This window comes from Loxodonta africana, chromosome 11, assembly GCF_030014295.1.
Source record: "Loxodonta africana isolate mLoxAfr1 chromosome 11, mLoxAfr1.hap2, whole genome shotgun sequence".
In the NCBI taxonomy this organism is placed as follows: Eukaryota; Metazoa; Chordata; class Mammalia; order Proboscidea; family Elephantidae; genus Loxodonta; species Loxodonta africana.
The window spans coordinates 105,785,920-105,811,851 of NC_087352.1; the positions used below are offsets into that span (position 1 = coordinate 105,785,920).

Here is a 25,932-nt window from a genome sequence, read left to right on the forward strand (position 1 = left end):
CGTACCACTGCGCACCCCACGGTCCCTTCTCCAACGTGCCTGTGTGTATGTTTAGGTGCTGCCAGCATTCACTGTGTTAAAGCACGGAAGATTAGCTTCATTACAGAGCCATCAAAGTTCGGGCTGCAAGCTCCCGTGGAGTAGAGCAGTGTGACCACACCCAAGCATGCCGGCGTCGAGTCTGTATTCCCGTCGCTCGGGGAGCAGCTGCTCCTTAGGCCCGCAGCCCTGAGCCCGGGTCTACGCGTTGGCGAAGACCCGGCCGTCCGCCCCCCGTGCCTTCCCGCAGGAGCGCCCCGCGCCAAATGCGGAAGATTGAGAAAGACAACGAGGTCGCGTTTCCTCCGCTGAAACACACCGCCTCGGTGTCTCCAGGTTCATTTCGAGTCTGGCCCACGCGTCTGCCGGGCCTGGGCCGCGCGCACCACTCCCGCAGCCTGCCTGTATCCGGCTCCCCAGAGTCCTCAGACCTGCACCTCCGGCTATTCCTTTACCGGGGCGCACCGGCAAGGCCCCTCTCCGCGCGCAGGAGGGAGCGCGCCGTCCGGGACGGGGCCTCGGCGCGGGACCCGGCACGGGGCGGGGCCTCAGCACCCGGCAGGCACGGAGTCGGAGCCCCGGCGCGGAAGCTGGCTTGGAGCGGGGCCTCAGCGCAGGGGCGGGACCGCAGCACGGGGGCGGGGCCGGGGTGTCGGGCAGGCGGGGCTGTGTGGCGGGGCTGGGCTGCGGGGCGGGGTGTCCGGGCTGAAGCGCGGGAGGCGCAGAAGGGGTGGAGCGGGCCCGAGGGGCGGGGGCACGACGCGGCCGGAGCTCCCCGGGCTGTCCCGGCTCCCGGCCCTTCTCCGCTGGCACAGCTGTGAGGCGGACGGACTGGCGGGGAAGTTTTTAAGACTGGTTTCAGGGGCAGTGGAGGTGGTGGAAACCGGGGTTCTGCGCCCTCCGTCGCCGCCGGCCTTCTCAGCGACCCACAGTTCCGCAACCGGGAGGAGGCTGGAGGTCGCCGGGCCCGACCGAGGCAGCAATGAAGCCGTGCCGAGAAGACGAGGCGGCGGCGGCCGCGGGGGACCCCTGGAAGGAGTGTTTTGAGGTGGCCGTGCAGCTGGCGCTCCGGGCAGGAAAGGTCAGCGGCTGGCCCAGGTGGGGGGGACGCCCCTTGAGCACCTCCTCTGCGCCCCTGCGCTCTGCGCTCTCTGCAGTACACTTCCTCCTCTGACTCCCTTTCCTCTCTACTTCGTTTCTCCTCTCCACCCCATCTGCTTCCCTGCGCGTCCTCTCCGCCCTCTGCGTGCCCCTTGTCCCTCCGCCCCGTGCGCGCCCCTGCTCCCCCTGCGCGCCCCTCTGCCTTCTTGCGCGCCTCTCTGCCCGGTGCCCTACTGCCCACGCGCGCCCATGTCCTTCCGCCCCTTGCACGCCACTCTGACCCCTGCGCGCCCCTTTCCCTCCGCCCCCCCCCGAGTGCCTCTCAGCCTTCTACGTGCCCCTTGTCCTTACCCCCTCCTGCGCGCCACTCTGCTGCCTTGCGCACCCCCGTCCCTCTGCCCCTTGCGCGTCCCCTCCACCTCCTGCACGACCCCGCGAGCGCCGCTCAGCGCCCGATTGGAGTCGCCCGTTTCCTCCCGCATCCACCCGGGGCAGGCAGGGGAGGACCGGTTCTGGCCAGGTCACGCCCATCGGGAACTTTTCAAGTCCTAAAAAAAAAAATAGTTGGAAGGAAAGGCGCGCTATCTCTGGCGAAGCTGCAGAGAGCCCGGCTCTGCGGGGCGCTGTGCGGGCGCTTCCTGCGGGAGGGCCCGGTGGGGTGGGCGGCGGCCGGCCCGGGCTTCGGGTTCTGTGGGACCGCGTGCCGCTGCCGTCCGCCCGCCGCAATCCGCCAGTGCTGGGTGTGAGACTGTGAAAGGAGCTCTTTGTGTTTTGTTTCCTGGACAAACCTTCCCTTTACCTTCCTTTAGCCCCAAGGAGCTGAGGGAGGTGATCGTCTCCTTTGTCCTGTCCCGTCCTCTTCCCCAGTGGCGGGCGCAGCCACCAGTGAAACTTACCGGACACAGCCTCTCGCCTTCGGCAGTTGAATGGCTAACTGTAGGTTACTTGACCTTTGCGTTTGAGAGAGTAAGTTAGAATATATTAACTATGCAAATCCGCCTAGGACTTTAAAAATCCCTTCAAGGCTAGAATACAGCGCCTGTTTGTTTTGAAGGAGCTTGATGGGTCCAGTGGCCCGGCCGTGAGTGTGCATGTCCCGGAGTTTACTCCCCACCCGCCGAGAGATCTGGCATTGCTGTTGGTCTTTCTTGGAGCATCCCAAGGTTACGCTGACTCTGATTTCGTACCGTGATTAGTACAGACCGCTGGATGGGAAGTTGTTCTACTGACGACCGGTGAGCACCAAGCAGCAGGGCTAAAGAGCGGTGAGCCCAAGCAGCAGGGCTAAAGAGCGGTGAGCCCAAGCAGCAGGGCTAAAGACCGGTGAGCCCAAGCAGCAGGGCTAAAGAACAAACCAAAAAACCAAACTTGTCGCAGTGGAGCTGATTCTGACTCATAGCGACCCTGTAGGGCAGAGTAAATCTGCCCCCACAGAGTTCCAAGGAGCACCTGGTGGATTCGAACTGCCGACCTTTTGGATGGCAGCCATAGCACTTAACCGCTATGCCACCTGGGTTTAGGATACAGTTAAAAATAGAGTGCTGCCCTTTTTCTCATTTTCGTTTTTTGTATGTTTGTTGCCTGCGTTTCCTCAGTACCGAGAGCAGTGCATGAATCATGGTGGCTACCAATTGGTATTGCTAGGTGAGTGGGTGAGTGGGTCCCCCCAGATCTGTCAGGTGTAGGTTGGGTTGATAGGAAGATGGCTTCCTCTGTGTGGTTTGCTTGTTTGTTTAAGGTACATCACTGATTTCTTTTGGGAGATGAAGATGGCCAGAAGGAGTGGTGTGGGCAGATTTTATATCCAAACAGCATTTTTTTTTTTTTTCCTGATCTAATAGTCTGAAAATGCTGTACGAGTTTCACCTATAAGTTAAAATCGGTTGTTAAAATCGGTTGTTACCACTCTTAAATTTGCGGTGTGTTCTTACACACGAAGTAGAGAGTGCTTTACCTTGATGTGACTCCCCTAAAACCAGTTGTCACAGAGTTGACTCCAGCTCAGGGCGATTCCATGTGTGCCAGAGTACACCTGAGCTGCACAGGGTTTCAGTAGCCGATTTTTCAGAAGTACATCTCCAGGCCTTTCTTCCCACATGCCCGTGGGTGAACTCAAACCTGCAACCTCTTGGTTAGCAGCTGAGCATTTTAACTGCACCACCCAGGGACTCCATGACACTTGTGATCCCCTTTAAAAGTTAACCTTCAACGGGAAAGGGCCCTCTTTGTGTTAAATACTAAAGACTCGACCTCAAAAGACTGTGTGACTTGTAAGGAGTGTTGTGAAACTTCACCTTTTGCCTCCATCACCTTTCTTTTTGAGGAAGGAAAGGCCCCACACCACATGGCGGTGAGACAAAACAGGAGCTGCAGGCGGAATGCTTCCTGGAAAGCAGCTCTGCTGTCTGCCTGGAGCCCTGCTCCCCGTCCCGCTCCGACCCCACCTGCTGTCCAGGGAGAGCATCATCAGGATGTTTAGGAACTTTACCCAGTGCCCTGGAATCGATTCCGACTCATAGGAACTTTAGATCCCACAGTAACATTTTCTCCCTTGAGGCTTTGGGGAGAAGCCGGCTCAGGATCCAGAAGCTACTGTGTAAACTAGGGTGAACTAAGTTATGGGTGTCTGTGGCTTTTCAAATTTAGTTGCTTAAAGAAACTGGTTTATTTTATTTAACAAGCTCATAGAGCTTTCAACGTGGCAAGCACAATTCTAAGAGTTTTACAAATTTTAACTTATTTAAGAGATATTTTATGTGTTTGTAACTTGCCAACAACAAGAAAACTTTTTTTTAAAAGAGGGGAGGAGTGCCATTAGGAGTCCGGTCAGGAAGCCTTGGCTCTGGGGCTCTCTTCAGCATTATGCTGATGCTTCCTGCCTGCTGGGCAGTAGGTGAGAGAATAATCGGTGGCTGGGGAAAACAGAAGCCATCCGAGGTCATCGTAACCTAGATGAGAGGGACAGTTGGCTTAATAATGCTCTGGCGATAATCGGGGTGCGAACTGGAGAAAATGTGGGCTCCAGTCCGGTAGCCCAGTGAGGAAGGAAAAGGTGGTTCATGTGGTCGTTTTTGAAGCCCTCCTTAGCTAAAGGAGTGTATGGCACAGTTTGAATGGCCTTGTGGTCCAAATGCCCACTCTCACCAGTGCCCAGGTGCTCTGTTCGTCTTGCTGTGTTTGCCACCCTCAGCTCTCTGTTTTCTACATACTGAAAGATGATGAGCACAGAGGGGTGGACCTCTCAAGAGCTCAGTGTTAGCTGCCCTTGATCATTCAGACATTGCTTCAGGTTAGGGCAGTCCTAGGCCATTTGCTCCAACTTCCCCCTTTGCCCTCTCCTTTTGTCCCACCCAGCGAGAGGCCTCCCTTCCCCAAAGTGCCGCCTTCTCCAAAATGGCTCCCCTGTTCTCTCTCCGTCTTTCCTCCTTGCCCCTCCACCACGCCATCCATCCTTTCAGCTTTTCTGGAGTCATCCCTTTTCTTCCAGTCCCAACCACCTGCACTGCTGTGGGCCAGGGAGCACCCTAGGCTACCTGCAGCCCCACCCCCCCCCCAAAAAAATGCTAATAGCAGTAATCATTGACTTTGGTATTAATCGTTTCTTTCTCTTCTGTGTGAGCAAAAGTTCTTGGAAGACTAAGCCTTTTTAACCCTTTCATTACTACATTTTTTTCTCAAATTTTTTTTATTTGATGGCACGTGTTTTCAGTATTGGAATCCGTGCTTACTAATTGAGTGTGTTTAAATTTTTGGTTGGTAATACGGAGTTTGAGAAATATGATCTGGTAATACAGGCCACCAATGAGGCAAGTGGCACTGTGGCACCCCCAACCTGTAGTACTACAGTATACCAATGTGGCGCCCCCAATTTGTGGTACGGCAGTGTACCAATGTGGCGCCCCCAATCTGTGGCATGGGAGTGTACCGATGAGAACTAGATAGATAATTTGTTGCAGTGCCTTTCCATTAGCTTACATGGGGAACCTCTGGTTTACCAAACACAACACAGAAAAACCAAAATAAACCCATCAGGGCTCCCTAACTGTCACACAGGAAAGCCATAATTATGCTCGCAAGCCTTACCTCAGAGAAGTAAAGGGAAAAAAGGCAAAAGCTTATAAAACTAACACATCTAGGAAGGATCACCCAACAGAATGTTCAACCTGCACAACAGTGAGGCTCCAACTCTGGTCTGCTGAGCTTCATGTCCTTCAAAAGGGACCCACCTCGATGCTAAGTGCATTAGAACCAGAATAATGTCTAATCTCTGAGGACAAAAGGCATAAGAAGTGGCCGACATACTGTGAACCCAATGGGAATGAGAAAGTTTTCATTCTCCTGCAGGCCCAGATTAGGTTTTGTTGGGCCTAAAGCTTATACAATTTGGGGGGCCCACTTTAAGAAAGAAAATACAGAAGTATGAATTCAAAATAGGATTCAAAACTTACTGTTTATTTAGAGTAAGAAAAAAATCAGAACAATATGAATTTTAAGGTGTTCACAAATAATACAAACATCACAAAATTCATAAAAATAACAATTCATTAAAAAAAAAAAGTTTTTGTTGAGTTGATTCAGACTCATGGCGACCTCCTGTGCGTCAGAGTGAACTGTGCTCCACATGGTTTTCAGTGGCTGATTTTTTGGAAGTAGATCACCAGGCCTTTCTTTCAAGTTTCCTTTGGGTGTACTTGAACCTCCAGCCTTTCAGTTAGCAGCCAAGTGCTTTAACTGATGCACCATCCAAGGACCTTGTTTCTTTCCATGATCTGCATATTTTGAGCTGGCATAGATTGCTGCAATTTGATAGTTTGCTCTAGACTGGACTTTGCTTATAGATGCAGTTGTTGCTCAAAGTTCCAACCAGAATGCGTTTTTCAGATCAACGAACATGCATGTCTCCTCTGAGTACTGGTTTGGTAGAGAAAGGCAATTTCAACATTGGCAATCTAAAATGGAGGGAGATAAAGGCATGGAGTGGCCAGCTTACACGTTTGATGGGTGTGCTTATACTCATTGGGGGCACCAGGGAGGATCCCCACTGAACAGATTCCCTTTTTTTCCTGATAGATCTGGGGAAGAGAGGGTGGGGGAGATGCTGATAGGATTATATGATTCAGCTGTGAGCGTTGATTGTTAACAGGTTAATTGTGATTGTAAAATCTGTAATTGTTGAAGCCATAACTAAAAGAATGGCCTAAGGGGAGGAACTGCTGGACTGGAGTACGGTAGCTGAAGGTAAAGCCCTTTAAGGGTTTTGCTATACTGATACTTTGTGAGGCTCAGAGCAAGGGAATAATCTTCTCTTCGGTAAATTTCATCAGACACCAGAAAAGGTAAAGCCAAGACAACTTTTGCAAAACCTGACCAGATCAGATAGACACTTAGAGCAGACCTGAATGGCTGGTACCTGAGAAACCTCACCTTGAGGACTCTGTGCCCTACTGAAGGATTGATTTAAACTAGTAAAATGGTTGGGAGGGGGAAGTTATTCTCCAGGTATGAAAGAACCATGGCTAGAAAAGCCAGGGGGTGGCCTGTGGTGTGATAGGTTACTTTTATATGGCCTTTCTCACCATGGTCTTGTAACTCCTACCAAATTATTGGTGGGACTATGCAAATAAGATGCCTGTGGCCCACCAAGGGAATGGGAGGCCTTGCTAATAATGCAAATATGGTGCATGGCACCCTTGTGGAGTGGGACCATGCAAATATGGTGTACGGAACCCTAACGGGGTTGGTCAGCCGTGCCATCCCATTAGACTTAAAATGAGCCATCCCAGAGGCGGAAAGGAAGGAACTTACTATCACCAAGAAAGAAGAACTTGGAGCGGAATGTGTCCTTTGGGTTCTTCTAGACCCAGGAGACAGAGAAAGAGAGCCGTAACACTGGAGATGGTAAGAAGCAGTGGCAGAGAAATGGCGGCAGCAGAACAAGGAGACTGGCATGAGAAGGCACAATGGGCTTCCCAGCCAATGGAGCAAGGTAGCTACAGTGGGTGTACCAACTCATGGAGCAAGAGAGCAGAGCACCTTCAGGCAAAGGCTTACTCATGAAGTGGCCTGCCTTTGGGCCCTTGTTGGTTGGGCTAAAGAGCTTTGTAACACTTGGCCAAGCCGGGTAGAGTCCAGGCCCAGGGGCTGAGAGAGAGAGAAAGCCTTCCTCTAGAGCGGGCACCTTGAATTTGGACTTCTAGCCTTCTAAATTATAAGAAAATAAATTTCTGTTTGTTAAAGCCCCCACTTGTGGTAATTCTGTTATAGTAGAATTAGGTAACTAAGACAGAATTTGGTACTGAAAAGTGGGGGTGCTGCTCTAACAAATACCTAAAATGTGGAAGTGGTTTTGGAATTGGGTAATAGGTGGAGGCTGGAAGAGTTTTAAGGTGCCTAATAGCCTAGATTGCCTTGAAAAGACTGTTGGTAGAATTATGGATGTCAAAGGCAATTCTGGTGAGGGCTCAGAAGGAAATGAGGAGAGCTAAAGAAAAAGTCTATCTTCTTAGAGAACATATATGGCGTCAGCAACAGAATGTTGCTAGAAATGCACTTCTGCTGAGGCTTTGGAAGAAAATGACGAACATGGGATTGGACAGTGGAGGAAGGGCAATGCCTTTTATGCAGTGGTAAAGAACTCGTCTGAATTATGTTCAAATGTTTGGTGGAAGGTAGAACTTGTAAGTGATAAACTTGGATATTTCACTGAGGAGATTTTTAAGCAAGATCTTAAAGGGACCACATGGTTTCTCCTTGCCACTTATAGTAAAATGTGAGAGGAAGGAGATAGACTTAAAAATGAACTGTGCAAAATGAAAACAGGACTTAAAGATTTGGAAAATTCTGTTGTACAAACTAAGAACACGTGTCCTAGAATTTTCACCAAGGAAGTGGCTACACAATCTTTTGTTAAAGAGATTAAGCCTGTGACTTATGGAGCTAACCAGCTACCACAACAGAAAACCCATCATCTTGGACTGAAGAGTACAGAGAACAAAAGGAAAGAACACTGCCTGCCTCTTGGAATTCTGCAGGCAGGAAACAGGTCAAGATAGCGACATCTGTTATCCTTTAAGAAAAGAAAAGGAGCATCCCTGGAGCAGCTTGGAGATCAGCAGACCCATTGGAAGGATTACAGGAAGAGGACCTTCTCAGTTTCAAAAGGTGGGGCCACAGTCTCTGGGATCTCAAAGAGTAGGGCCACAGCCTCCTAGGTTTCAAAGAGTTGGATCTTTGCCAATTCAGTTCCAGAGTGTGGGGCTGCCATTAAGGTGTGCCACAGGGATACGGCCACTACCTAAAGCTGAGGGGGTGGGGCATGGCAGAAGAACAGGGCCTGTCAGGGCTGAGGGGGTGGGGTTGCCACTTATGGACTGGGAGATGGGGCTGCCCAAAGCTGAGGGAGCAGAGTTGCCTTCTCAGTGGGCCTCAAAGGCAGAGCTGAAGCCCAGAGCCCAGGTGCTTCCACCCGGAATCCAGAGGGCATGGCCAACACCCACATTTTGGAGGACAGGGCCATTGCCTGCATGGTGTCAGAAAAAGAGAGGATTATTTTCAAGCATTGAGAGCTAATGTAATTTATTCTACTGGGTTTTGGATTTGCTTGGTGCTTGTTATCCCTTCTATTTCTCCCATTTGTAATGGGAATGTCTGCCTTGTGCTTGTTGTACCATTGTACTTTGAAATCAGATAACTTGTAATCTAGATTTCACAGGTGTACAGATGAAGAAGAATTTTCCCCAGGATGGAATATGGCTAAAATCTCACTCATATTTGATTTAGATGCTTCAGAAGATGAGATCTTGGACTTAAGAGTTGATTTAAGGCTTTTGGGATGATATGATGGGGTGAGTGTGTTTTGCATGTGGGAAGAACATGAATTTGGGGGGGTCAAAGCATGGAATGTTATGGATCAAATTGTGTTCCCCAAAAATATGCGTTGTAAATCCTAACCTACCCTGGTGGCATAGTAGTTAAGAGCTAAAGCGGCTAACCAACAGGTCGGCAGTTCAAATCCACCAGGTGCTCCTTGGAAACCCTATGGGGCAGTTCTACTCCTTCCTATAGGGTCGTTATGAATTAGAGTCAACTCAATGGCAACGGGCTTGTGGGGTTTTTTTTGTTTGTTTTTTTGTGTGCCTGTGATTATAATCCCACTTGGGAAGGGGTTGTCTTTGTTAATGAGGCAGGATTAGTTCAGAGTGTTCTGGAGTCAATCTCTTTTGAGATATAAAAGAGATTAAACAAGGAAGCCAGCAAGGGGAAATGGGGGAAGAGAGATGCCAAGCCACAGGACCAGAAGCTTAGAAGGGACAAGGGCCTTCCTCTAGAGCCAACAGAGAGAAAGCCTCCCCCTAGAGCCAGCACTCAGAACTTGGACTTCTAGCCTCCTAAACTGTGAGGAAATAAATTTCTGTTTGTTAAAGCTACCCACTTGTGGTATCTCTGTTATAGCAAAACTAGATAAGTAAGACAGCAGCCAAGTACATTAACCATTGCACCACCTAAAGACCTTGTTTCTTTCCATGATCTGCGTATTTTCACCACCAGCTGCCACTGGACATACTCACCTGCCTCTCTGCCCCTGTATTTTAGGTCTCCATGCCAGATCAGTAAGCATAGTGGACTGTTGGAGCATTTCTGGAAGGCACTCATGCGTAAGAATGCCAACAGTAATTTACGGACAGGTGTGACTACAAATCCCACAGATATATCCCATCAAGTCCAAGGTCAATGAGTCTCTCCTCAGCTTTCCTTGAGCCAAAATTGGCCATATCTATTCCAGTACCATCTGACAGTACGTCTGATGGGAGGGAGGTCATGGTGGAAAGAGACAACAGTTAGGTAGACAGTTAAAATAGCTTGTTTATGCAAACTTAAAAAATGTGCTCTTGTATAACCACATGGACACTTTACTAGGGCCTCTTGCAAAGCCTCATGCAGGTAAGGGCCTTGGAGCTTAAGCTTCACTCACTTCATAATGAATTCATCTCTGTTTACGTGTAACATAAAATGGTAGGATAAAGCAGAAAAACAAAATCCAGTACCCCACCCTCAGTACCCCAGATTCACTGCCCGTCTCACTACGCTCACTGGCAGATTACATGCCCAACCCAGCCTTGAGAAGTGGGGGCCGTTGTTCTGACCTACTGCCTGGCCCTTTGTCTGCCAGATCCAGCTACTCAGAGTTTTAAAAAATGGGTTTCATTCTCTTGGTTTCCTGAAAACCATCCTATCCCTCCAAGGCTGGCTCCTGTGATACTCCCTCCTTTATGGACACTTCAGCTAAAAAGGGGCTCCTTCCCATCTGACCTTCTGCACCTCTCCTGGAACTCTACCCCTGCCTGGCCACTAGTCAGTTTTTACTGGCTCTGTGAACTCCTGGGCTGGATGAGTCTTTTGGATGTAACACCCCTCTGTCCACCTCTGGCTCCTAGAACAAAGTGTGCTGTTGGTGGGCTCTGTACCCAGGATTGCTCACTGGTCTCTCTTGCTTTGCCAGCACAGCTTTGTTTTTATTATTATTTTATTGTGCTTTAGGGTGCAAGTTTGTAACTCGAGTTAATTTCTCATACAAAAATATTTGTACATGTATTGTTATGTGACAGTAATTGCAATCTCTATAATGTGACAGCACACCCCCCCTTTCCACCCTGGGTTTCCCATGTCCATTCACTCAGCTCTTATCCCTTTCTGCCTTCTTATCCCTCCTCTGGACAGGAGCTGCCCATTTGGTCTCATGTATCTAATCTTTGTCTGAAGAGTTGGCTTTGGGAATGGTTTTAGTTCTGGGTTAACAGCGAGTCCGGTGCCATATCTTCTGGGGTTCTTCTGGTCTCAGACCAAACCATTAAGTCTGCTCTTTTTACTTGAATTTGAGTTCTGCACCACACTCCTCTCCTGCTCTGTTAGAGACTGTCTGTTGTGTTCCCTGTCAGGGCAGTCATTGGTGGTAGCCAGACACCATCTAGTTCTTCTGGTCTCAGGCTGATAGAGTCTCTGGTTTATGTAGCCCTTTCGTCTCTTGGGCTAATATTTTCCTTGTGTCTTTGGTGTTCTTCATTCTCCTTCGCTCCAGGTAGGTTGGAATCACTTGATGCATCTTAGATGGTTGCTCACAAGCTTTTAATACCCCAGACCCCACTCACCAAAGTAGGATGCAGAACATTTTCTTAATAAACTTTGTTATGCCAGTTGACCTAAATGTCCCCTGAAACCGTAGTCCCCAGACTGCTTCCACTGCTAGTCTGTCCCTCAAAGTGTTTGGTTGTGTTCAGGAAACTTCTTAGCTTTTGGTTTAGTCCAGTTTGTGCTGACTTCCCCTGTATTGTGTGTTGTCCTTCCCTTCACCTAAGATAAAACCCATAATTCTTGTCTACTATCAAAAAAAAAAAAAAAAACTAGTTTTTTTTTTTTTTTATCTAGTTAGTAGTGAATTCCCCTCTTAATCGCTCCCCACCCTCATAACCATCAAAGAGTGTGTTTAAACCTTTTCTTGAGTTCTTACAATAGCGGTCTCATACAATATTTGTCCTTTTGCAGCTGACTAATTTCACTCAGCATAATGCATTCCAGTTTCATCCATGTTGTGAGATGTTTTACGGATTCATCATTGTTCTTTATCATTGCGTAGTATTCCATTGTGTAAGTATATCATAATTTGTTTATCCATTTGTGTATTGACAGGCACCTAAGTTGTTTTCATCTTTTTGCTATTGTGAACAGTGCTGCAGTGAACGTGGGTGTGCATAACCTATTCATGTGACAGCTCTTATTTCTCTAGGGTATATTCTAAGGAGTGGGATTGCTGGTTCCTATGGTACTTCTATTTCTAGCTTCTTAAGGAAGGGCCAAATCGATTTCCAAAGTGGTTGTACCATTTTACATTCCCACCAGCAGTGTATAAGTGTTCTAGTCTCTCCACAAGCTCTCCAACATTTATTATTTTGTGTTTTTTGGATTAATGCCAGTCTTGTTGGAGTGAGATGGTATCTCATTGTAGTTTTGATTGGCATTTCTCTAATTGTTAATGATCGTGAGCATTTCCTCATGTATCTGTTAGCTGTCTGAATGTCTTCTTTGATCAAGTGCCTGTTTATATCCTTTGCCCATTTTTTAATTGGGTTATTTGTTTTTTGTTGGTGGTGTTTTGCAGTATCTTGTAGATTTTAGAGATTAGGCCTTAATCGGATATGTCATAACCCCCAATTTTTTCCCAGTCAGTAGGTTGTGTTTTTACTCTTTTGGTGAAGTCTTTTGATGACCATAAGTGTTTGATTTTTAGGAGCTCCCGGTTATCTAGTTTCTCTTCTGGTGTTTGTGCATTGTTAGTTATGTTTTGCAGTCTGTTTATGCCATGTATTAGGGCTCTTAGTATTGTCCCTCTTTTTTCTTCCATGGTCTTTATCGTTTTAGATTTTATATTTAGGTCTTTGATCTGCCATGAGTTAGTTTTTGCACATGGTGTGAGGTATGGGTCTTGTTTCATTTTTTTGCAGATGGATATCCAGTTATGCTGGCACCGTTTGTTAAAGAGACTGTCTTTTCCCCATTTAATGGACTTTGGGCCTTTGTCAAACATCAGCAGGTGAATGAATTTCCATCTAGATTCTCAATTCTGTCCCTTTGGTCTGTGTAACTGTTGTTGCACCAGTACCAGGCTGTTTTGACTATCATGGTGGTATAATAGTTTCTAAAATCAGGTAGTGTGAGGCCTCCCACTTTGTTCTTCTTTTTCAGTAATGCTTTAATTATCTGGGGCCTCTTCCCTTTTCATATGAGGTTGGCGATTTGTTTCTCCATCTCGTTAAAAAATGTCATTGGAATTTGAATTGGGATTGCATTGTATCTGTAGATCACTTTGGGTAGTATTGACATTTTCATAGAGTTGAGTCTTCCTGTCCATGTGCAAGGTATGTTTTTCCACTTATGTAGGTCTCTCTTGGTTTCTTGCAGTAGTGTCTTGTAGTTTTCTTTGCATAGGGCTTTTACATCTCTGGTTAGATTTATTCCTAAGTATTTTATCTTCTTGAGGGCTATTGTAAATGGTATTGATTTGGTGATTTCCTCTTCAAAGTTCTCTTTGTTGGTGTGGAGGAATCCAACTGAATTTGGTAGGTTTATCTTGTATCCTGATACTTTGCTGGACTCTTCTATTAGTTCCAGTAGTTTTCTTGTGAATTCTTTGGGGTTTTCTGTGTATAAGATCATATCATCTGCAAGTAGGGATACTTTTACTTCTTCCTTACCAATTTGGATGCCCTTTATTTCTTTTTATAGCCTTATTGCTCTGGCTAGTAACTCTATCAAAATGTTGAATAAGAGTAGTGATAAAGGACACCCTTGTCTGGTTCCTGTTCTCAAAGAGAATGCTTTCAGACTCTCCATTTAGGATGATATTGTATAAATGCCCTTTGTTAGGTTGAGGAATTTCTCTTCTATTCCTATTTTGCTGAGAGTTTTTATCATGAATGGCTGTTGGACTTTGTCAGATGCCTTTTCTGCATCAGCTGATATGATTGTGTGGTTCCTGTCTTTTGTTTCATTGATGTGATGCGATGTAATTGTTTCTCTAATGTTAACCGTCCCTGCATACCTGGTATGAATCCCACTTGGTCATGGTGAATTTTTTTTTTTTTTTTTTTTGATATGTTGTTGAGTTCTATTGGCTGAAATTTTGTTGAGGATTTTTGCATTTATGTTCGTGAGGGATATTGGTCTGTAATTTTTTGTGTGTGTGTGGTGTCTTTACCTAGTTTTGGTATCAGGCTATGCTGGCTTCATAGTTCGGGAGTATTCCATCCTTTTCTATGCTGTGAAATACCTTTAGTAGTAGTCGTGTTAACACTTCCTTGAAAGTTTGGTAGAACTCTTCAGTGAAGCCACTGGGGCCAGGGCTTCGTTATCGTTGGGAGTTTTTTGATTACCTCTTCAGTGTCTTCTTTTGTTATACATTTATTTATTTGTTCTAGCTCTGTTTGTGTTAACTTAGGTAGGTAGTGTGTTTCTAGAAATTTGTCCATTTCCTCTAGGTTTTTAAATTTGTTGGAGTACAGTTTTTCATAGTATTCTCTTAAGTTTTTTGTAAAAAATTTTATTGTGTTTTATGTGAAAATTTACAAATCAAATCAGTCTCTCATACAAAAATTTATATACACCTAGCTGTATACTCCTAATTGCTCTTCCCCCAATGAGACAGCACACTCCTTCCCCCCACTCTCTCTCTTTTCGTGTCCATTCGGCCAGCTTCTGACCCCCACTGCTGTCTCATCTCCCCTCCAGACAGGAGATGCCAACATAGTCTCATGTACCTACTTGATCCAAGAAGCTCGTTCTTCACCAGTATCATTTTCTATCCCATTGTCCAGTCCAATCCCTGTCAGAAGAGTTGGCTTTGGGAATGGTTCTTGGGCTGAAAGAAGGCCTGGGGACCATGATCACCAGGGTCCTTCTAGTCTCAGTCAGATCATTCAGTCTGGTCTTTTTACGAGAATTTGGGGTCTGCATCCCACTGCTCTCCTGCTCCCTCAGGGGTTCTCTGTTGTGTTCCCTGTCAGGGCAGTCATTGGTTGTAGCTGGGCACCATCTAGTTCTGGTCTCAGGCTGATATAGTCTCTGGTTTATGTGCCCCTTTCTGTCTCTTGGGCTCATAATTACCTTGTGTCTTTGGTGTTGGTCATTCTCCTTTGCTCCAGGTGGATTGAGACCAATTGATGCGTCTTAGATGGCTACTTGCTAGTGTTTAAGACCCCAGATTCCGCTTGCTAAAGTGGGACGAAGAATGTTTTCTTAATAGATTTTATTATGCCAATTGACTTAGATGTCCCCTGAAACCATGGTCCCCAAACCCCTGCACCTGCTACTCTGGCCTTCGAAGCATTCAGTTTATTCAGGAAGCTTCTTTGCTTTTGGTTTAGTCCAGTTGTGCTAACCTCTCCTGTATTGTGTGTTGTCTTTCCCTTCACCTAAAATAGCTCTTATCTACTATCTAATTGGTGAAAACTCCTCTCCCTACCTCGCTCCCTCCCCCATCTTGTAACCATCAAAGAATATTTTCTTCTTTGTTTAAACTATTTCTTGAGTTCTTATACTAGTGGCTTTATACAGTATTTGTCCTTTTGCAACTGACTAATTTTACTGAACATAATGCCTTCCATATTCCTCCATGTTATGAAGTGTTTCACAGATTCATGAGTGTTCTTTATGGATGCGTAGTGTTCCATTGTGTGAATATATCATAATTTATCCATTCATCCATTAAGGGGCACCTTGGTTGTTTCCATTTTTTTGCTATTGTAAACAGTGCTGCAGTAAACATGGGTGTGCATATATCTGTTCATGTAAAGGCTTTTATTTTTCTAGGATATATTCCAAGGAGTGGGACTGCTGGTTCCTATGGCACTGGGTTTTTTTTTTTTTTTTTTTTTTTATGGTAGTTCTATTTCTAGCTTTTTAAGGACGTGCCAAATCGATTTCCAAAGTGGTTGTACCATTTTGTATTCCCATCAGCAACGTATAAGTGTTCCAGTCTCTTCACAGCCTCTCCAACACTTATTTTGTGTTTTTTGGATTAATGCCAGCCTTGTTGGAGTGAGGTGGAATCTCATCGTAGTTTTGATTTACATTTCTCTAATGGCTAATGATCGTGAGCATTTCCTAATGTACCTGTTAGCTACCTGAATGTCTTTTTCGTGAAGTGCCTGTTCATATCTTTTGCCCATTTTTAATTGGGTTATTTGTCTTTTTGTAGTTGAGTTTTTGCAGTATCATGTAGATTTTAGAGATGAGGTACTGATTGGAAATGTCGTAACTAAAAACTTTTTCCCAGTCTGTAGGTAATTTTTTTACTGTTTTGGTGAAGTCTTTGGATGAGCATAGGTGTTTGATTTTTAGGAGCTCTCAGTTATCTAGTTTTTCTTCTACATTGTTAGTAATGTTTTGTATACTGTTTATGCCATGTATTAAGGCTCCTAATGTTGTCCCTATTTTTTCTTCCCCGATCTTTATCATTTTAGATTTTATATTTAGGTCTTTGATCCATTTTGAGTTTGTTTTTGTGCATGGTGTTAGGTATGGGTCTTGTTTCATTCTTTAGCAGATGGATATCCACTTAGGGCAGCACTATTTGTTAAAAAGACTGTCGTTTCCCCATTTAACAGACTTTGGGCTTTTGTCAAATATCAACTGCTCATATGTGGATGTATTTATGTCTGGATTCTCAATTCTGTTCCATAGGTCCATGTATCTGTTGTCATACCAGTACCAGGCTGTTTTGACTACTGCGGCGGTATAATAGGTTCTAAAATCAGGTAGAGTGAAGCCTCCCACTTTGTTCTTATTTTTCAGTAATGCTTTATCTACCTGGGGACTCTTTCCCTTCCATATGAATTTGGTGATTTGTTTCTCCATCTCATTAAAAAATGTCTTTGGAATTTGGATCGGAATTGCATTGTATCTATATATCACTTTCAGTAGAATAGACATTTTTACAATATTCTGTCTTCCTATCCGTGAGCAAAGTGTATTTTTCCACTTACATAGGTTTGTTTTGGTTGCTTGCAGTAGTGTTTTGTTGTTTACTTTGTATAAGTGTTTTACATCTCTGGTAAGCTTTATTCCTAGGTATTTCATCTTCTTGGGGGCTAGTGTAAATGGTATTGATTTAGTGATTTCCTCTTCAAACTTCTTTTTGCGGGTGTAGAGGAATCCAACTGATTTTCGTGTGTTTATCTTGTATCCTGATACTCTGCTGGATTTTTGTATTAGTTTCAGTAGTTTTCTTGAGGATTTTCTAGGGTTTTTTCTGTATAAGATCATGTCATCTGCAAATAGAGATACTCTTACTTCTTCCTAGCCAATCCGGATGCCCTTTATTTCTTGATCTAGCCCAGCTGCTCTGGCTAGGACCTCCAGCACAATGGTGAATAAGAGTGGTGATAAAGGGCATCCTTGTCTGTTCCCGATCTCAAGGGGAATGCTTTCAGACTCTCTCCATTTAGGATGATGTTGGTCATTAGCTTTGTTGAAGAATTTCTCTTTTATTACTGTTTTACTGAGAGTTTTTATCATGAATCGGTGTTGAAGTTTATCAAAAGCCTTTTCTGCATCAAGTGATGAAATCATGTGATTCTTGTCTTTTGTTTTATTTATGATGGATAACATTAATTGTTTTACAAATGTTGAAGCATCCCTGCATACCTGGTATGAATCCCACTTGGTCATGGTGAATTATTTTTTTGATATATGTTGTTGAATTCTACTGGCTATAATTTTGTTGAGGATTTTTGCATCTAAGTTCATGATGGATATAGTTCTGTAATTTTCTTTTTTTGTGGAGTCTTTACCTAGTTTTGGTGTCTGGGATATGCCGGCATCATAGAATGTGTTTAGGAGTATTCTGTCCTTTTCTATGTTCTGAAATACCTTTATTAGTAGTGGTGTTAACTCGTCTCTGAAAGTTTGGTAGAACTCTGCAGTGAAACAGTCTGGGCCAGGGCTTTTTTTGTTGTTGTTGGGTTTTTTTTTTATTTTTTTATTACCTTTTCAGTCTCTTTTGTTATGGGTCTGTTTAGTTCTTCTGCCTTTGTTTGTGTTAGTTTAAGTAGGTAGTGTGTTTCTAGGAATTCATCCATTTCTTCTATGTTTTCAAGTTTGTTAGAGTACAATTTTTCATAGTCATTCGATGTGATTCTTTTTATTTTCAGTTGGGTCTGTTGCAATATCGCCCATCTCATTTCTTATTCAGGTTATTTGCTTCCTGTCCTGTTTTTCTTTTGTCATTTTGGCCAGTGGTTTACCAATTTTATTAATTTTTTCAAAGAACCTGCTTTTGGTCTTGTTAATTCTCTCAATTTTGTTTTGTTTTGCTTTGTTTTCTATTTAATTTAATTCTTCTCTAATTTTTATTATTTGCTTTCTCCCAGTGCCTTTTGTTGCTCTCCTCTTCTGTTAGTTTAAGCTGTAGCGATAATTCTTTGGGTTTGGCCCTTTCTTCTTTTTGTATGTGTGCATTCAGTGATATAAATTGACCTCTGAGCACTGCTTTCGTTGTGTCCCAAAGGTTCTGATAGGAAGTGTTTTCATTCTCATTAGAGTCTATGAATCTCTTTATTCCACCCTTAATGTCTTATATAACCTATTGTTTTTTGAGCAGGGTATTGTTCAGTTTCCAGGTGGTTGATTTCTTTTCCCTGCTTTTTCTGTTATTGATTTCTACTTTTATGGCCTTATGGTCAGAGAAGATGCTTTGTAATACATCAGTGTTTTGGATTCTGGTAAGGCTTGGTTTGTGACCTAATATGTGGTCTATTCTAGAGAAAGTTCCGTATCTCTAGAAAAGAAAGTATACTTGACTGCTGTTGGGCGGAGTATTCTGTGTATGTCTATAAGGTCAAGTTGGTTGATTGTGGCATTTAGATCTTCCGTGTCTTTATCGAGCTTCTTTCTGGATGTCCTGTCCTTCACCAAAAGTAGTGTGTTGAAGTTTCCTATTATTATTGTGGAGCTGTCTATCTCACTTTTCAATGCTGATAGAGTTTGTTTTATGTATCTTGCAGCTCTGTCATTGGGTGCATATTTAATATAGTTATATCTCCTTGGTTATATTGTCCCTTTAATCATTAGTGTCCTTCCTTATCCTTTCTGATAGATTTAACTTGAAAGTCTATTTTGTCAGAAATTAATATTGCTACTCCTGCTCTTTTTTGATTGTTGCTTGCTTGATGTATTTTTTTCCATCCTTTGAGCTTTAGTTTGTTTTGACTGTAAGTCTCAGCTGTGTCTATTGTAGGCAGCATATAGATGGATCGTGTTTTTTAACCCATTCTGGCACTCTCTGTCTCTTTATTGGTGCATTTACTACATTTACATTTGGCGTAATTATGGATAGGTATGAATTTAGTGCTGTCATTTTGATGTCTTTCTTTGTGTGTTGTTGACAGTTTCTTTTTCCCACTTAATTCTTTGTGCAGAGTAGTTTATATATTGTCTTTTCTTCATATTTGTTGTTGTTGATTTTCTTTCTGCTGAGTCTGTATTTTTTTCTTGTATATTTTTTTTTTTTTTTGATGTGTAGGATAGTTTGTCTCCTGTGTGGTAACCTTAATATTTACAACTCTTCTTCTAATTTTAAACTTAAGTTTTATTTCTTTGTATCGCCTTGTCTGCCTCTACATATGAAAGATTTATGACTACATTTATTAGTTCCTCCTTCTCGTTTTAATGTTGTCTTCTTTTACACAGTAGGATCATTGTTTCCCTGTTTTGAGCCTTTTTTAATCTCGATTTATTTTTATGATTTACCTGTCTGGGTTGACATCTGATTGCTCTGTCCAGTGTTCTAGTCTTGGGTTCATACCTGATATTATTGATTTTCTAACCAAAAAGCTCTCTTTAGTATTTCTTGGAGTTTTGGTTTGGTTTTTACAAACTCCCTAAACTTCTGTTTATCTGGAAATGTCCTAATTTCACCTTTATATTTGAGAGAGAGTTTTGCTGGATATATGATTCTTGGCTGGCAATTTTTTTCCTTCAATACTTTATGTAAGTCATTCGATTGCCTTCTTGCCTCCATGCTTTCTGCTGAGTAGCCTGAGCTTATTCTTATTGATTCTTCTTTGTAGGTGACTTTTCGTTTATCCCTAGCTGCTCTTAAAATTCTCTCTTTATCTTTGCTTTTGGCAAGTTTGATTGTAATATGTCTTGGTGTTTTTCTTTTAAAACCTACCATATTTGAAGTTCAATACACATCTTGGATAGATATCTTCTCCATATTTCATGATATCAGGGAAGTTTTCTGCCAACAAATCTTCAACAATTCTCTGTATTTTCTGTTATCCCTTCCTGTTCTTGTACTCCAATCACTCGTAGATTATTTTTCTTCATAGAGTCCCTCGTGATTCTTAAAGTTTCTTCATTTTTTAAAATTCTTTCATCTAAGTTTTCTTGAAATATATTGGTGCCAAATGCTTTATCTTCATGTTCACCAATTCTGCCTTCCACTTTGCTCAATTCTGCTCCTCTGCGTTTCTATCGAGTTGTCTACTTTTGTCATTTTATTGTTAATCTTCTGAATTTCTGATTGCTGTCTCTCTGTGGATTCTTGCAGGTGACTAAATTTTTCATTATATTCTTGAATAACTTTTTTAATTTCTTCAACTACTTTATCTGTGTGTTCTTTGGCTTGTTCTGACTATTGCCTATTACCTTCCTAATTTTGTTTCTGATGTCTTGAAGAGTTCTGTATATTAATCTTTTGAATTCTTCATTTGGTAGTTCCAGGAAGGCACCTTCATGCAGAAGGTCCGTTGATTCTTTGTTTTGAGAGCTTGTTGAGGTGATCATGGTGTGTTTCTTTTTGTGTCTTGATATTGACTCTTGTCTCTGAGCCATCTATAAGTTATTGTATTAGTTCATGTTTGCCTACTGTATTATAGCTTCTTGCTTTGTTTTGTTTTGATATGCCTAAATGGGTTGCTTGAGTGAGCTAGCTTGATTATTTTTGTCTTTGAAGCTCCGACATCCTGTCACAAGATGTGTAGAGGTGTTATCAGGTATATCAGTCTAGGAGTCCATTCACTTGTATGAATTCAGCTCAGGTGTCCAGGTAGCTGATCATCAAGTGTGTGGTACAGGCTCTGCCCTACAGCCTTAGAGGGGCAGAGGTGATTGTTGTACATACCGGTATCTGGTTGCAGCAGGGGGTCATGCTCTGAACAAGGCAGGGGCTGAGAATAGTCCCCCACATGTCTCTGAGGAAAGGGTGTCCCTGTTCCCTAGAGCGTACAGGTGGGTGGGTTCTGCAGACGGACCATGGGCACCCAGTGTTTTTGGTTGTGAGGACTGGGAGGTACCAGTTATCCTTGGACCCCTGTCGCGGGAGGCTGGTGACCTGACTCGAGCCACCAGTCCTTAGGCCCCTGATGTGGGTAGTTGAGGACCCTGTTTAATAGGCAAAGCGGTGTCAAACATCAAACACCCACCTCTCCGTCGCACAGCTGAAATAGTTGTAGTCTGCCAACAAGAGTCTTTTCTCCTGAAAAAGGCCCACATTGATCCGTGCGGGAGGAACAGGTATTCAAAGTCCATGGGCCAGTTATGCCTGGACAGGATCTGCTTCTGTCCTGAGCTCCCCTGGTAAGTGGAGCTGGCAAATTTCTTTTCTGTCAATTGCAAATTTATTCCTTCTCCAAGGTCGGGAGGATGGCCCCAGGCGCTCACCAGGGCCTTTCTCAGGCCCAGGGAAATCAACAGCCACTGAAGCCGGCTTGGGGGCGGGGGACACAGTTAAATGTATTCACGTGCTTAGCTTTTACCAAGAGCACTATTCTTCTCTGGTTCTGGAGACATGAGTAGGCTCTGCGGCAGGCAGCTTCTCCCTGAGGAAACTGCAGCTGAATGCTAGTACCAGTCCGCTGTAGCTGCTCCTGGGAGTGGTGCCTGAGGGATCCTAGCGATTCTGGTCCAGCAACTCCTCTCCGCTGCTGAACTGACTTTGCCATCCCCTTCCGCTCAGTACATTTTCTAACTTTGGCTTTGATATTCAGGGCTCCTAGTTTGTCATAAATATAATTGAGTCACTTGTTTTTTCGGGTCTTTGTGTTAAGGGGGATCGCAGGAAGCGTCTAGCTAGTCTGTCATCTTGGCCCTGCCTCCTGATAATCAGTTACAATTTTTTAAATTTCAGTTGGGTCTGTTGTGATATCGGCTTTCTCATTTCTTATTCAGGTTATTTGCTTGCCCTCCTGTTTTTTCAGTTTGGCCAATGGCTTATAGATTCTGTTGATCTTTTCAATGAACCACTGTTTGGTCTTGTTAATGCTTTCCATTGTTTTTCTATTTCATTTATTTCTGCTCTAATTTTTATTATTTGCTTTCTTCTCGTGCCCGAGCGCTTCTTTTGCTGCTCTCCTTGTATTTGTTCTAGTTGTAGGCTTAGTGTTTTGATTTTAGTCCTTTCTTCTTTTTGGATGTATGCGTTTATTGCTATAAATTGACCTTTGAGTACTGCTTTTGCTGTGTCCGAAAGGTTTTGGTAGGACGTGTTTTCATTTTCGTTTTATTCTGTGAACTTTATTCTGTCTTTAATTTCTCGTATAACCCAATAGTTTTTGAGCAAAGTATGGTTCAGTTTCCATGTATTTGATTTATTTCCTTTTGCTTTTTCTGCCTTTGATATCTACTTTATGAGTCGAAATCAACTCGATGGCAGTGGGTTTCATGTCGTTATGGTCAGAAAAATGCTTTGTAATATTTCGATGTTTTGGATTCTGTTAAGGCTTGCTTTGTTGCCTATTAATGTGATCTATTCTGGAGAGTGTTCCCATGTGCTTTGGAAAAGAATGTATACTTGGCTGCTGTTGCTTGAAGTGTTCTGTATATATCTATGAGATCAAGTTGGTTGATTGTGGCATTTAGATCTTCTATGTCTTTATTGAGCTTCTTTCGGAATGTTTTTTCACCGAAAGTGGTGTGTTGAAGTCTTCTACTGTTATTGTGGAGCTGTCTGTTTCTCTTTTCAATGCTGTTAGAGGTTGTTTTGTGTATTTTGGAGCCCTGTCATTGGGTGTGTAAATATTTATTATGGTTATGTCCTCCTGGTGTATTGACCCTTTAATCATTATATAGTGTCGTTTCTTATCCTTTGTGGTGGATTTTCCTTTAAAGTCTATTTTGTCAGAGATTAATATTGCCACTTCTGCTCTTTTTTGGTTGTTGTTTGCTTGGTATGTATTTTTCCATCCTTTGAATTTCGGTTTGTGTCTCTAAGTCTAAGGCGTCTCTCTTGTAGGCAGCATGTAGACGGATCGTGTTTTTCTAAATCCACTCTCTGTCTCTTTATTGGTGCCTTTAGTCCATTTACATTCAGTGTAATTAGTGATAGGTATAAAAAAAAATTTTTTTTTTTTATGAGTTTAGTGCTGTCATTTTGATGTCTTTTTTTTGTATGGTGTTGACAGTTTCTTTGTTCCAGTTAATTTTCTGTGCTGAGTCATTTTTCTTTTTTTTTTTTTTTTTTATAATAACTTTTATTAAGCTTCAAGTGAACGTTTACAAATCCAATCAGTCTGTCACATATAAGTTTACATACATCTCACTCCCTACTCCCACTTACTCTCCCCGTCTTGAGTCAGCCCTTTCAGTCTCTCCTTTCTTGACAATTTTGCCGGCTTCCCTCTCTCTCTATCCTCCCATCCCCCCTCCAGGGAAGAGTTGCCAACACAATCTCAAGTGTCCACCTGATATAATTAGCTCACTCTTCATCAGCATCTCTCTCCCACCCGCTGACCAGTCCCTTTCATTTCTGATGAGTTGTCTTCGGGGATGGTTCCTGTCCTGTGTCAACAGAAGGTCTGGGGAGCATGGCCGCCGGGATTCCTCCAGTCTCAGTCAGACCATTAAGTTTGGTCTTCTTATGAGAATTTGGGGTCTGCATCCCACTGATCTCCTGCTCCCTCAGGGGTCCTCTGCTGAGCTCCCTGTCAGGGCAGACATCGATTGTGGCCGGGCACCAACTAGTTCTTCTGGTCTCAGGATGATGTAGGTCTCTGGTTCATGTGGCCCTTTCTGTCTCTTGGGCTCTTAGTTGTCATGTGGGCTTGGTGTTCTTCATTTTCCTTTGCTCCAGGTGGGTTGAGACCAATTGCTGCATCTTAGATGGCTGCTTGTTAGCATTTAAGACCCCAGACGCCACATTTCAAAGTGGGATGCAGAATGTTTTCATAATAGAATTATTTTGCCAATTGACTTAGAAGTCCCCGCAAACCATGTTCCCCAGACCCCCACGCTTGCTCCGCTGACCTTTGAAGCATTCATTTTATCCCGGAAACTTCTTTGCTTTTGGTCCAGTCCAATTGAGCTGACCTTCCATGTATTGAGTGTTGTCTTTCCCTTCACCTAAAGCAGTTCTTATCTACTGATTAATCAATAAAAAACCCTCTCCCACCCTCCCTCCCTCCCCCCCTCGTAACCACAAAAGTATGTGTTCTTCTCAGGTTTACTATTTCTCAAGATCTTATAATAGTGGTCTTATACAATATTTGTCCTTTTGCCTCTGACTCATTTCGCTCAGCATAATGCCTTCCAGGTTCCTCCATGTTATGAAATGTTTCAGAGATTCGTCACTGTTCTTTATTGATGCGTAGTATTCCATTGTGTGAATATACCACAATTTATTTACCCATTCATCCGTTGATGGACACCTTGGTTGCTTCCAACTTTTTGCTATTGTAAACAGAGCTGCAATAAACATGGGTGTGCATATATCTGTTTGTATGAAGGCTCTTGTATCTCTAGGGTATATTCCTAGGAGTGGGATTTCTGGGTTGTATGGTAGTTCTATTTCTAACTGTTTAAGATAACGCCAGATAGATTTCCAAAGTGGTTGTACCATTTTACATTCCCACCAGCAGTGTATGAGAGTTCCAATCTCTCCGCAGCCTCTCCAACATTTATTATTTTGTGTTTTTTGGATTAATGCCAGCCTTGCTGGTGTGAGATGGAATCTCATCGTAGTTTTAATTTGCATTTCTCTAATGGCTAATGATCGAGAGCATTTTCTCATGTATCTGTTGGCTGCCTGAATATCTTCTTTAGAGAAATGTGTGTTCATATCCTTTGCCCACTTCTTGATTGGGTTGTTTGTCTTTTTGTGGTTGAGTTTTGCCAGAATCATGTAGATTTTAGAGATCAGGCGCTGGTCGGAGATGTCATAGCTGAAAATTCTTTCCCAATCTGTAGGTGGTCTTTTTACTCTTTTGGTGAAGTCTTTAGATGAGCATAGGTGTTTGATTTTTAGGAGCTCCCAGTTATCGGGTTTCTCTTCATCATTTTTGGTAATGTTTTGTATTCTGTTTATACCTTGTATTAGGGCTCCTAGGTTTGTCCCAATTTTTTCTTCCATGATCTTTATCGTTTTAGTCTTTATGTTTAGGTCTTTGATCCACTTGGAGTTAGTTTTTGTGCATGGTGTGAGGTATGGGTCCTGTTTCATTTTTTTGCAAATGGATATCCAGTTATGCCAGCACCATTTGTTAAAAAGGCTATCTTTTCCCCAGTTAATTGACACTGGTCCTTTGTCAAATATCAGCTGCTCATACGTGGATGGATCTATGTCTGGGTTCTCAATTCTGTTCCATTGGTCTATGTGTCTGTTGTTGTACCAATACCAGGCTGTTTTGACTACTGTGGCTGTATAATAGGTTCTGAAGTCAGGTAAGGTGAGGCCTCCCACTTTCTTCTTCTTTTTCAGTAGTGCTTTGCTTATCCGGGGCTTCTTTCCGTTCCATATGAAATTGGTGATTTGTTTCTCTATCCCCTTAAAATATGACATTGGAATTTGGATCGGAAGTGCGTTAAATGTATAGATGGCTTTTGGTAGAATAGACATTTTTACTATGTTAAGTCTTCCTATCCATGAGCAAGGTATGTTTTTCCACTTAAGTATGTCCTTTTGAATTCCTTGTAGTAGAGCTTTGTAGTTTTCTTTGTATAGGTCTTTTACATCCTTGGTAAGATTTATTCCTAAGTATCTTATCTTCTTGGGGGCTATTGTGAATGGTATTGATTTGGTAATTTCCTCTTCGGTGTTCTTTTTGTTGATGTAGAGGAATCCAAGTGATTTTTGTATGTTTATTTTATAACCTGAGACTCTGCCAAACTCTTCTATTAGTTTCAGTAGTTTTCTGGAGGATTCCTTAGGGTTTTCTGTGTATATAATCATGTCATCTGCAAATAGTGATAACTTTACTTCTTCCTTGCCAATCCGGATACCTTTTATTTCTTTGTCTAGCCTGATTG

At 43.4% G+C, this 25,932-nt stretch overlaps 1 protein-coding gene across 2 annotated transcripts in view; it reads left to right on the forward strand.

Moving 5' to 3' along the window:
- Positions 1 to 772: 772 nt before the first annotated feature.
- The window catches only part of IMPA2 (inositol monophosphatase 2), a 102,635-nt gene continuing 77,475 nt past the window's right edge, over positions 773 to 25,932 (forward strand). Inside the window, exon 1 of one of the 2 annotated variants that reach the window (XM_064294742.1) lies at positions 773 to 1,120. In XM_064294742.1, coding sequence (XP_064150812.1) covers positions 1,022 to 1,120 — 99 coding nt within the window. In that variant the 5' untranslated portion in view covers positions 773 to 1,021. The remainder of the gene's footprint in view (positions 1,121 to 25,932) is intronic. The other variant, XM_064294744.1, reaches the window with a different exon arrangement.